Source organism: Oncorhynchus keta, chromosome 14 (assembly GCF_023373465.1).
Source record: "Oncorhynchus keta strain PuntledgeMale-10-30-2019 chromosome 14, Oket_V2, whole genome shotgun sequence".
Classification (NCBI taxonomy): domain Eukaryota; kingdom Metazoa; phylum Chordata; class Actinopteri; order Salmoniformes; family Salmonidae; genus Oncorhynchus; species Oncorhynchus keta.
Genome location: NC_068434.1, coordinates 24,168,011 through 24,180,309, shown reverse-complemented (window position 1 = coordinate 24,180,309; position 12,299 = coordinate 24,168,011). Strand labels below are relative to the sequence as shown.

General features: G+C 40.0%; 1 protein-coding gene across 2 annotated transcripts; it reads left to right on the top strand.

The window, feature by feature from the left end:
• Window positions 1–304: 304 nt before the first annotated feature.
• On the top strand, window positions 305–11,075 carry LOC118375640 (arrestin domain-containing protein 1-like). Of its 2 annotated transcripts, XM_035762224.2 has the most exons (9): window positions 305–518; window positions 5,392–5,502; window positions 5,844–5,894; window positions 8,510–8,664; window positions 8,781–8,966; window positions 9,160–9,336; window positions 9,440–9,757; window positions 9,927–10,025; window positions 10,329–11,075. In XM_035762224.2, exons 1-9 carry the CDS (start codon window positions 401–403, stop codon window positions 10,383–10,385), a joined length of 1,272 nt encoding a protein of 423 aa, XP_035618117.1. In that variant the 5' UTR covers window positions 305–400; the 3' UTR covers window positions 10,386–11,075. The 2 variants fall into 2 exon arrangements, with proteins under 2 accessions (XP_035618117.1, XP_035618116.1); XM_035762223.2 differs by having other exon boundaries at window positions 9,440–10,025.
• Window positions 11,076–12,299: the final 1,224 nt, after the last annotated feature.

Here is a 12,299-nt window from a genome sequence, read left to right as displayed (position 1 = left end):
TTTGAGCACCTTTATCTAATTCAGGTCCAACAGTCACTTTCTAACCACTTCTGGGAAGTTTCGTTTTAAACAAAAGGGGTGAGATGTCAAAAAGTGATGGAATTCAAATGGATTTAACCATTGAAAAATAATATCTGATATTTTGTTTACAGTACAAAGGACACATGCATAACATTTAAATACGTATTTAACATATACATGTGAGATACATTTTATGTGAGATTTATTTATATATTTATGTTTAATTTTTATTTAATACGAGACGCTAAAAAAGAAAAAAAGAGCTGTTTCCTGTTAGTGACGTCACGGCGGATCAACTTGGACAGGGAAGAAAACGCCACTACTGCGTAGTGCGCACAGGTGATTCAGTTGTCGGTGCCACCTTCTCGTGGTGGAAAACATGGGAAAACTCAAAGAATTCGACATAACTTTTAAAGACAATAAAGTTGTTTATAGTCCTGGAGAGTCACTTTCAGGCACTCTGAAAATCACAACCACCGAAGCTCTGCTATGTAAAGGTAGGGTTCTGGAAAACGTCACCATTTAACAATCATTGCTAACTTTCTTTCACCTGTCGTCTCCTCGGACAAGGAAGTGGCATTAGTGTTCCACTGAAGCAAACAATGGTTATGCAATTGTGATTTAGGACGTTTTAATTACAGTAGCCTACATTGTATCTTTGTATTTGTATTATTTTCAGGTGATGAACGTGTACAACTGACTTAATGTTTAAAGAATTCAGGTAGACTGACTTGTAATCATGTTCTTGGGAGGGCTTTTACTCGAACAGACACTTTCTTTAGATGTGTTTGAAGGAAAACAAAACCAAGGCGATCAGTCTCATTTGTTGTCAGAGAGGCAAATTGGACTCATTTTTGGGGTCTGTTGACTAACTTAATTTGTCATTTTACCATATCTAAAAAGTAAAACTATGCGAACAAGATTAGTCAAACTATTAACATTTATACCAATAATTTATTTGCAAGCATAGAAGGGGCAATGATCAACTCAAGCTGTGTGTGTGTGTGTGTGTGTGTGGTAGGATATAACATTGAATTGTTCAATGGGACAATATCTGTGTGCCTAATGAAAGGAAGGATCTCAAAGGGCTTTCCCTGTATCGAATAGCTATTGACAGCTGGTGGTCACCCTCATCCCTATCACCTGTTATAGTAGAACAAAATAATTCATCTATTCATCAAAATTGCACTGTGGGTGATCAAAAATGTTTTGAGGTAGTCACACATTTATATATACATTTTCACTGGTGTTTAGACAGTAGGTGGAGTTAAAGAACAACCCCCCAAAAAATATGTTCATGGTAAAACACATATTTTAAGATACATTTTCTATGACCCTTATTGAACATGAGAACTAAATTGCCCTCTTAAAACACAGAAGATGTTTTGTTTCATGGTTGTTTCGGCTCAATGTCTTGTGTTAAAGCTCCGGTTTGTTTACATTCCAGGTCAGGAAAAACAGATCAGGCTGTAGCAGCTTGAGTAATGCATTTAGATATGGAATACAGTGTCACTGGCCTCTCTGTTTTTAACTGATGTCTTAAGAACTTCATAATCAATACTGCAGTAACTTGGGCAGGTTATCTGACCTGTTGTGAGGACTTCACATTTGATTTTCACAACCGGTGGTACTCAACAATGTCACATATTTAGACTCTGTAAAGTGGATCTTTGTATTTATTATGGATCCCCATTGGCAGCAGCTACTCTTCATGGGGTCCAGCAAAATGTAGGTCAGTTTCTACAAATTTAAAACATTACAATACTACATTTACAGATTACACAACACACTGTGTGCCCTCAGGCCCCTACTCTACCACATATCTACAGTACTAAATCCATGTGTATGTATTAGAGGTCGACCAACTATGATTTTTCAATACCGATTTATTGGAGGACCAAAAAAAGCTGACACATTAATCGGCCGATTTGTATAATTTTTTTCAAAATTTGTAATGACAACAATAATACCGAATAAACACTTTTATTTTAATATAATACATCAATCAAATCAATTTAGCCTCAAATAAATAATTAAACATGTTCAATTTGGTTTACATAATGCCAAAACAAAGTGGTGGGGAAGAAAGTAAAAGTTCAATATGTGCCATGTAAAAATGCTAACGTTTAAGTTCCTTGCTCAGAACATGAGAACATTTGATAGCTGGTGGTTCCTTTTAACATGGATTTTCACTATTCCCAGGTAAGAAGGTTGAGATTATTGGACTTATAGGACTATTTCTCTTTCTACCATTTGTATTTCATATACCTTTGACTATTGGATGTTCTTATAGGTACTTTAGTATTGCCAGTGTAAGAGTATAGCTTCCGTCCCTCTCCTCGCCCCTACCTGGGCTCGAACCAGGAAGACATCGACAACAGCCACCCTCGAAGCATTGTTACCCATCGCTCCACAAAAGCCGCAGCAAAACAACTACTCCTAGTCTTAGAGTGAGTGACGTATGAAACGCTATTAGCGTGAACCCCGCTAACTAGCTAGCCATTTCACATCGGTTACACCAGCCTAATCTCGGGAGTTGATAGGCTTGAAGAGCTGCTGGTAAACACAAGAAAGTGCTGTTTGAATGAATGCTTACGAGCCTGCTGCTGCCTACCACCACTCAGTCAGACTGCTCTATCAAATCATACACTTAATTATAACATAACACACAGAAATGCAAGCCTTAGTTTCCAGATTTGACCATATTAATGACCTATCATTTAAAAAATAAAATGTTTATTATTTTAGTAAAATACGGAACCGTTCCGTATGTTATCTAACGGGTGGCATCCATAAGTCTAAATACTCCTGTTACATTGCACAACCTTCAATGTTATGCCATAATTACGTAAAATTATGGCAAATTAGTTCACAACGAGCCAGGAGGCCCAAACTGTTGCATATACCCTGACTCTGCGTGAAAGAAGTGACACAATTTCCCTCATTTAATATTGCCTGCTAACATGAATTTCTTTGAACTAAATATGCAGGTTGAAAAATATATACTTCTGTGTATTGATTTTAAGAAAGGCGTTGATGTTTATGGTTAGGTACACATTGGTGCAACGACTGTGCTTATTTCTCGAATGCGCTTGTTAAATCACCCGTTTGATGAAGTAGACTATGATTCAATGATAAATTAACAGGCACCGCATCGATTATATGCAAGGCAGGACAAGCTAGATAAACTAGTAATATCATCAACCATGTGAAGTTAACTAGTGATTATGTTAAGATTTATTGTTTTTTATAAGATACGTTTAATGCTAGCTAGCACCTTACCTTGGCTCCTTGCTGCACTCACATAACAGGTAGTCAAGTCAGCCTGTCACGCAGTCTCCTCGTGAACTGCCATGTAATCGGCCATGATTGGTGTCATAACATTGAAAATACAGATTACTGATTGTTATGAGAACTTGAAATCGGCCCTAATTAATCGGCCATTCCGATTAATTGGTCGACCTCTAGTATGTATAGTGCTGATGTTATCGTGTGTGTATGCATGTATGTTCCAATGTTCCATGAGGTGTTTTTTTAAAAACAATCTGTTTTTTAAATCTAATTTTACTGCTTGCGTCAGTTACTTGATATGGAATAGAGTTCCATGTAGTCATGGCTCTATGTAGTACTCTTTGCCTCCCGTAGTCTGTTCTGGACTTGGACTGTGAATAGGCCTCTTGTGGGGTATGCATGGGTGTCTGAGCTGTGTGCCAGTAGTTTATTAAACAGACAGCTCGGTGCATTCAACATGTCAATACCTCTCATAAATAAAAGTAGTGATGAAGTCAATCTCTCCTCCACGTTCAGCCACGAGAGATTGACATGCATATTATTAATATTAGCTCTCCGTGCACACCCAAGGGCCAGCCATGCTCCCTGTTCTGAGCCAATTGCAACTTTTCAAAGTCCTTTTTTGTGGCACCTGACCACACGACTGAACAGTAGTCAATGTGTGACAAAACTAGGGTCTGTAGGACCTGCCTTCTTGATAGGGTTGTTAAGAAGGCAGCACATTGATTTATTATAGACGGACTTCTCCCCATCTCAGCTACTACTGCATCAATGTTTTGACCATGACAGTTTGCAGTCTAGTGTTACTCCAAACAGTTTAGTCATCTCAACTTGCTCAATTTCCACATTATTTAGTTGAGGTTTAGTGAGTGTTTTGTTCCAAATGCAATGCTTTTCGTTTTTTAAATATTTAGGGCTAGCTTATAACTTGCCACCCACCTTGAAACTAACTGCAGTTATTTTTTTGAGTGTTGCAGTCATTTCAGTAGTAGTAGCTGATGTGTATAGTGTTGTCATCCGCATACATAGACACTCTGGCTTTACTCAGTCAGTGGCATGTCGTTAGTAAAAATGTTAAAAAGCAAGGGGCCTAGACAGCTACCCTGTGGAATTCCTGATTCTAACTGGATTATATTTGATAGGCTTCCATTAAAGAACACCCTCTGTGTTCGGTTATACAAGTAACTCGTTATCCACATTATAGAAGGGGGTGTAAAGCCATAACACAAGTTTTTTCCAGCAGCAGACTATGATCAATAATGTGAAAAGCTGCACTGAAGTATAACAAGACAGCCCCCACAATCATCAACATGCTCTTAACAAGTATAATTGTTTTAATGTTATTCAATTGTCGTTATGGGAAGTTAAGTTTAATTTTAACTTGTATAATTTAGCTGAATATCAGAGTACTGAACTTTATACTTCCACCGGGGTTTTTGATTAGTTTTTACTTGGCTGTCCTTCTCCAGGACTGTGTGTTGTTGGGCTCCATCCAGAATTATGATTGATTGAACTATTAATTAATGTGGGTCATAACCCACTACTGGCCAAGAGCCGTTTCCAATCCCCTCTAGGACTCCCATTTAGCACCCTTTAATTGATGTGCTAATTTGATTTGTTTATTTAACTAGGCAGACTTTGACCTTGTCAGCTTAGGGATTCGATCTAGCAACCTTTCGGTTACTGACCCAGCACTCTAACCACTAGGCTACCTGCCACCCTATTGGCTTGTGTGACTTTGGTGTGTTTTGAGTTTCACTGCTAGGTATGTGACTCTCATAAGAAAACAGACTGTTCAAGTGTGTTGCTTTGCGTCACACCAGAAACTGTTTTGTCTGTTTGACTTGTCTTTGTTTTAGGATCCCTCGTTATTTGAGTTTGGTTTTTACGAATATGTTCTGTGACATGTTACGTGTTTGCAGGAAAATTTCCCTCAATGTAAACTCTCCTCAAAGGCCTGTGAATAATTGATTGCTGTGGTCTGCATCTGCCAATCAAATGGAAGATACAAACATTCTAGGGATCTTAAGTTCTCTTATTTTCTTGTGAAGTTAATAGTTCAGTGTATTATCCCTGCAGATATCAAAGTGAATTGCCAAGGCTTCTGTGGTGTCACCAGCAAGAGCAATGACACAGCCTGGATGGTGGAAGAGCAGTACTTCAGCAGCACGCTCTCTGTGGCAGATAAAGGTGCTGTCAACTGGTTCATTATCTGCTCACGTTTACAGTTATAGGCCACATTCACCTCCCTTTTCCACTTCTTACTGACACTTCAGTTATGGTGTAACTGTTTCCTTTGAAATGACACGTACACACCTTCCAGTCAGTCTTTGTTTTTGTAATGATTTTCCTTTATCACCTACATATGCAAGAAGGATGAAGTAAACAAACATTGAATCCCTATTCTGAGAGCTTCCCCTTCTACCCTGAAAGTTGAATGTGATTCATAGAACAGGAACAACAGACATTGTTAATGGACAGAATGTTTTCAGACAGCTGATCTGGTGCTTATCTATCTTCCTGTCTCCCAGGAACCCTGAAACTGGGAGATCACAGTTTTCCGTTCAAGTTTCTCATTCCAGGTAAGGCCGCTGAGTGATGGAGCTTTGCAGACCTATGCACCACATCCTTTAAAATATATGGGTTTTCCTCACATTTTATAATCGGACATGCCCTGGCATGTGAGTAGATACTTTAGTTTTGACATGGCTCGTTCATTATCAGCAGAAGTAATATGAGGAATGTAGTACAGTTCCTGAATCTCTACATTAATGATTGAGGATGTGGATTACCATGGGGACCGTTGACGTGTCTAGAATGGAAATGGCGCTACAAATGACTGCACATTGGCAGAGTAATTGATGTGAGCCTCTAAAATAACTTACTCGTCTATAAGTAGTTCATAAATGTTTCATTATTAGCGCATACATACATGCAGTACCAGTTTGTACACAAGTTTGTACACACCTACTTATTAAAGGGTTTTTCTTTTGACTATTTTCTACATAGTTGATATCTTCACTATTATTCTACAATGAAATAACACATGGATTCATGTAGTAACCAAAAAAGTGCTAAACAAAAAAAAAAATATATATATTTTAGTTTCTTCAAAGTAGACACCTTTTGCCTTGACACCTTTTGCCTTGATGACAACTCTTGGCATTCTGTCAACCAGCTTCACCTGGAATGCTTTTCCAACAGTCTGGAAGGAGTTCCCATGTATGCTGAGCTCTTGTTGGCTGCTTTTCCTTCACTCTGCGGTCCAACTCATTCCAAACCATCTCAATTGGGTTGAGGTTGGGTGATTGTGGAGGCCAGGTCATCTGATGCAGCGCTCCTTCACTCTCCTTCTTGGTCAAATAGCCCATATACAGCCTGGAGGTGTTTTGGTTTATTGTCTTGTTGAAAAACAAATGATAGTCCCACTAAGCACAAACCAGATGGGATGACATATCGTTGCAGAATGCTGTGGTAGCCATGCTGGTTAAGTGTGTCTTGAATTGTAAATAAATCACTGACAGTGTCACCAGCAAAGCACCATCACACCACCTTGCTTCACGGTGGAAACCACATGTGGAGCTCATCCGTTCACCTACTCTGTCTCTCAAAGACGGCGGTTGAAACCAAAAATCTCAAATTTGGACTCATCAGACCAAAGGACAGATTTCCACCTGTCTAATGTCCATTGCTCGTGTTTCTTGGCCTAAGCAAGTTTCTTCTTATTGCTGTCCTTTAGTAGTGGTTTCTTTGCAGCAATTTGAACATGAAGGCCTGATTCATGCAGCCCCCTCTGAACAGTTGATTTGTCTGTTACTTGAACTCTGAAGCATTTATGTGGGCTGGTAACTAATGAATTTATCCTCTGCAGCAGAGGTAACTCTGGGTCTTCCTTTCCTGTAGTGGTCCTCATGGGAGCCAGTTTCATCATAGTGCTTGATGTTTTTTGCTACTGCACTTGAAGAAACGTTGAAGTTCTTAATTTTCCGTATTGACTGACCTTCATGTGTTAAAGTAATGATGGACTGTCGTTTCTCTTTGCTTATTTGAGCTGGTCTTGCCATAATATGGACTTGGTCTTTTACCAAATAGGGCTATCTTCTATATACCACCCCTACCTTATCACAACACAACTGATTGGCTCAAACACATAAAAGGTACTTTAACAAGGCACACCTGTTAATTGAAATGCATTCCTCATGAAGCTGGTTGAGAGAATGCCAAGAGTGTGCAAAGCTGTCATCAAGGCAAAGGGTTGCTACTTTGAAGAATCTCAAATATATTTGTTTAACATTTTTTGTTTCTTTACTGCATGATTCCATATGTGTTATTTAATAGTGTTGATGTCTTCACTATTATTCTACAATGTAGAATATAATAAAAATAAAGAATCCCTTGAATGAGTAGGTGTCCAAACTTTGACTGGTTGTATGTCTGTTAAAAAAGATAATTCTATAATGAACCATTTTAATGCGTTTGTTGAGATTGTGCCCTTGTCATTAGCTCATTAGCCTCCTTTTCCCCTGGTTGACTAGTATGGTAGGGACTGAGAGCATTGATACCCTGAGATGTGTTAGCTGAACTGCTTAGTTGCCAATTTCACCTGCTGTTTCAAGCCACCTCTTACCTTTGTTATACTATCCTCTGTACTGGTGTGACCGTGGCTTCCTCGCTTATGGTTTGTTCGTATGAATGACCATGAGACAATCTGGTATGGCCTACTTCTCTTTTGTTTCAAAGTATGACTCTTGATTATTGGACCGTTACACTTTGCATTCTAAGGAAATGAATCCCATTGATCATTATATGAACTATGTCACATTCTGCCTTATCTATGCAATAGCTCACAGGTAGAGGAGCCCTATGATAACATAAACCCTCCGCTCATTACTTATTGTTAAGATCTGTCAGACTGACCGACAGACTGCCTGTCCAGTTGAGAAGGGATTCACTTTCCCTCTGACAAAGTTATCTTTCATAACAATGTAGGTGATCCATACCACAGAAACCCAAACCAACCTAACTGGTCCTCAACTGTCCATTCTGATTTGAAACTTGCATCTGCTGTTCAATGTACACCGTCTTTTAATTGTAAAACAATTAGATACAGGCCATTTGTGTTGCCACTTTTTGCCTATTCTTGCCACCATGAAAAGACATCCTGTGCTAAATAACTACTCCTTCCATTCCCATATAGCCTCTGTTCCCACATCCTTTGAAGGAAACTATGGAAAAGTTATGTACAGAGTGAGGGCTTTCATTGACACTCCTCGCTTCTCTAAGGACTATAAGGTGGAGAAGCCTTTCTACCTGCTGAGTCTCCTCAACCTCAACGATGTACCTGACATCCATGTGAGAGCTTCCCTGGCTGATTTTGATACCTTTTCACTTTATCAGAGATATCCAAACCTCAGACACTGGAGATTGGTGAATCTGGTCTTAACTTTATATTTCCCACCTGTTTCCAGGGATGTAGTTCATCTTCCGTTACTAAGAAGTTCACCTACCTACTGGGGGTAAAGACAGGAACTGTGGTGCTGAAGGCCCATAGTGACATGAAGGGCTACACGCCTGGTCAGGTCATCCAACTGACCACAGAGCTCCACAACCAGTCTGGGAAAACCACAGGGACTGTGGTAGCCTGTCTCATTCAGGTATAGAGTACTGACCTCGTCTTCAGTGCTTGAAATAAAGCAAGGCTAAGGGAAGTGTTTCAACAAAGTGTGGTTGTGTTAATGACGCTATAAAGCTGCAATGGGGTAATTCTTGTCTCAGGTGAGATAAAAAAGGGATTGCTTTATCACTCAAACATTATCTACCCTATTTCTGTGTGCTCATCTCCAACAGAGAGTAACTTACCAGACAAAGAAGCCTACCATTGACTTGAGGACTTTAGTGCAGGTGGAGGGTGCGGGGGTGAAGGCTGGCAAACAAGTTGAGTGGAAGGAGCAGATTATTGTACCTCCTCTGCCCCAGTCATCTCTGGCTGACTGTGGTCTAATAAACATGGAATACTTTATTCAAGTAAGCAACTTTTCTCTTCATGATAACATTCCTCTACAGTGAAACCCTTTTTCTCTACAGTTTAGCACCCATGTTTTGATAATACCTTCTCCTCTTTACTTAGATCTCCTTGAAATCTCCTGAGGCTTCGTTTTTGTTGCCCATCCACATTGGAAACATCTCAGTGGATACCACGTCAGCACGACCCTCCAGACCCCCTCCTCCAACCACCGATCCTTCTCGCTCCTCCACAAACCCTACCAAGCTAGAAAACAGCAGACGCTCTGAGCCGTCCTCCCAAGACCAAGAAACTCCTACTTGCCCTTCCCCCCACCCAGCCCCAAAACCTGTTCCCAGAATCAGAGTCTCCACTTCCTCCCCTGCCTCCCCCAGTGCCCCTCCAGCTGAGATGGACTATCTGGTCATGGGCGCCAAGGGGCAGGTGACCGAGGCCCTCCCAACTGAGAGCCACTCCCAGCTTGGTTTCTTGAGCTCTCAGGCCACTGTCTCCCCCAGTGCCTTCAGCTATGCCCCAGGCCTCACCTTCTCCCAGAACCAGTCCCAGAGTGATGCCACAAACCCAACGGGACCTTTGTTCTGTGTGTCCACAGGCGCCACCATCCCATTCTTCTCTGAGGGCAGTACCAACCCCAAGCCTACCCTCTACCCACTCCTGCCTCCTGAGTACAGCACCTCAACACTCCCACATGGTCAGTCTTACACTCCTGTAGTGACTGGCGGTGCCAATGCTATTTACTTTTTACTCAGTTATCTTATTGTACAGTTTGATATTTAGTATTTGGGTGAGGTGTTTCTATTATTGTCATCTCAATGTATCAGTTGTGGCAGGTTTGAGAGTCTTGGCTAATATCCATTATGAAGGAGTCTAATTGCCACACCTTAGACAGTTATGTCTTTGCTTTGTAAGTTTTGCTGTGACCTCATGTAGTTAGGTGGGTCTTGTGTAATAATGTCTTTGTCTGCTAACTAATATCCGCTGTCCTCTGTTACAGAGGCTCCTCCCAGCTATGTCGAGAGCTGTAGCAGCAACACATAAAACAACGTCATGACACAGGAGAGACTGCTGGCAACACTGAACATGACAACCAACCTCCCTTCTACTCGATCATGCTGCCAGATAGACCTCTTATGTACGTTAGCCCAGGTTAAGCAACACCTTTTTTATGATTACTGATTGCTTTCACACATAGTTTGCGCTTTCAGGACAGTACTGTTTTTACGTAAACAATTTGTATAGCTGGAGACAAGTTTTCAAAGTTAAGTCAGGGTGGAATTAGTTAAGAATATTTTGAAATTGTATTATTTATTTTTTACTAGGCAAGTCAGTTAAGAACAAATTCTTATTTACAATGACGGCCTACACCGGCCATACCCGGACGAAGCTGGGCCAATTGTGTGCCGCCCTATGGGACACCCAATCACGGCTGGTTATGATACAGTCTAGAATCGAACCAGGGTGTCTAGTGAGGTTCTAGCACTGAGATGCAGTGCTTTAGACCGCTGTGCCACTCGGGAGCCAAAACACCTATGATTGAAACCAAGTGAAGATCCATGAAGCCCACTAGCAACTGCCCAGGCTATGTTTTATGTAACCTGTATGTTTATTTATTGTTTTCACTAAACTGTCTATTCATAGTGAATTGTCTATGTTCTATATCCAAATAATGTTTTATGCATAGGAAATACAGTGCCTTGATACTCTACAATGCACAACCTAATAAAATTGTGTTGTATGTTTAGCCATTTTTGTTTTGCTTTGTTTACTATGCCAGGGTAATTGTACATCTCTAGTTTTAGGCCCATTTATCAGTTGTAAACATGAAGGTTCTTGCACTCCAATATAGATGTCTGCTCAACATGGATTCTTGCTCAACATGGATTCTTGCAAGTCGGTACAATTCTTGTCTGACAGGGAAACTTTATTTTTATAGTTGCACTTTTTAAAGCATAATCATATTTAGTGGAATTGTAAGGTAAATCTGTATGCCTGGAAATGCCCTTGTCTGGAGCAGAGCATCCAAATTTCAAACTGTCCAGAAAAGTGCTTAAAATTCTAAAATCTCTCTCCCAGATAAATAGGAATTTTTATTAAAATGTTTTTAAAATTAGGTTTTCGAGTCAAAGCAACTGAGGAAAAACTAAATTGCTACTTTGTATACTACTTAAATGAAGAAAAAAGCAATTTTTGTCAACTCCATCTTGATTATTTAAAAAAGTTTATTTAACTGAATTGCCTAGTTAAGAACAAATTCTTATTTACAATAACGCCTAGGAACAGTGGATTTACTGCCTTGTTCAGGGGCAGGACAATAGATTTTTACATTGTCAACTTGGGGATTCGATCTAGCAACCTTTTGGTTATTAGTCCAAAGCTCTAACCCCCTCGGCTACCTGCTTCCCCAAGGGTGTTAACTCTGACAGAGTGCTGATAGACTGGTTGTTTTGGGGGGATTATTGTTGACATTTTACAAATGTTTATTGACTTTTTAGAAGGAACAATATGTCTGTTTTGAGTATCTGTCAACTCTGTTAGAGGCTTGTCAACTCCTCCATCACTGATGGATAAACCTCTTTAAGATTATAATATTTTTGTCAATATTCAGGAAAAATATTTTGATGCTCCCGCCTGCTGTGTACTGAAGTCTTAGCTTGCTAGCACAAGGTGTCCATCGCTCCTGCCTGCCAAACACCTGCTGTCGTTAACAGAACCTGTTCTCATTTACAGAGCTGCGGGAAAGTGCCGTGTGGTCTGCTCTATATATATATATATATATATATATATATATATATATCTCATGATGACTAAAGGGGCTCTGTTTTGAAGCCTCTGTGCCTCCATCTTGGCACTTCACCACAATTTTTTTGGGGAAGCTATGGAAATGCATTTATAAATGTCTACCTTTTTGTTTTTGCCATGTCTTTTCTATTACAGACACATTTAATGCACACTTTTAACGATATTG

What these genes read in the sequence shown, in the direction of transcription:
- LOC118375640 (XM_035762223.2), top strand. Translation starts at nt 401, where the DNA reads ATGGGAAAACTCAAAGAATTCGACATAACTTTTAAAGACAATAAAGTT. An exon ending in GCTCTCTGTGGCAGATAAAG is followed by an intron (nt 5,503 to 5,843) that starts GTGCTGTCAACT and finishes CCTGTCTCCCAG; the next exon opens with GAACCCTGAAACTGGGAGAT. An exon ending in ACGATGTACCTGACATCCAT is followed by an intron (nt 8,665 to 8,780) that starts GTGAGAGCTTCC and finishes ACCTGTTTCCAG; the next exon opens with GGATGTAGTTCATCTTCCGT.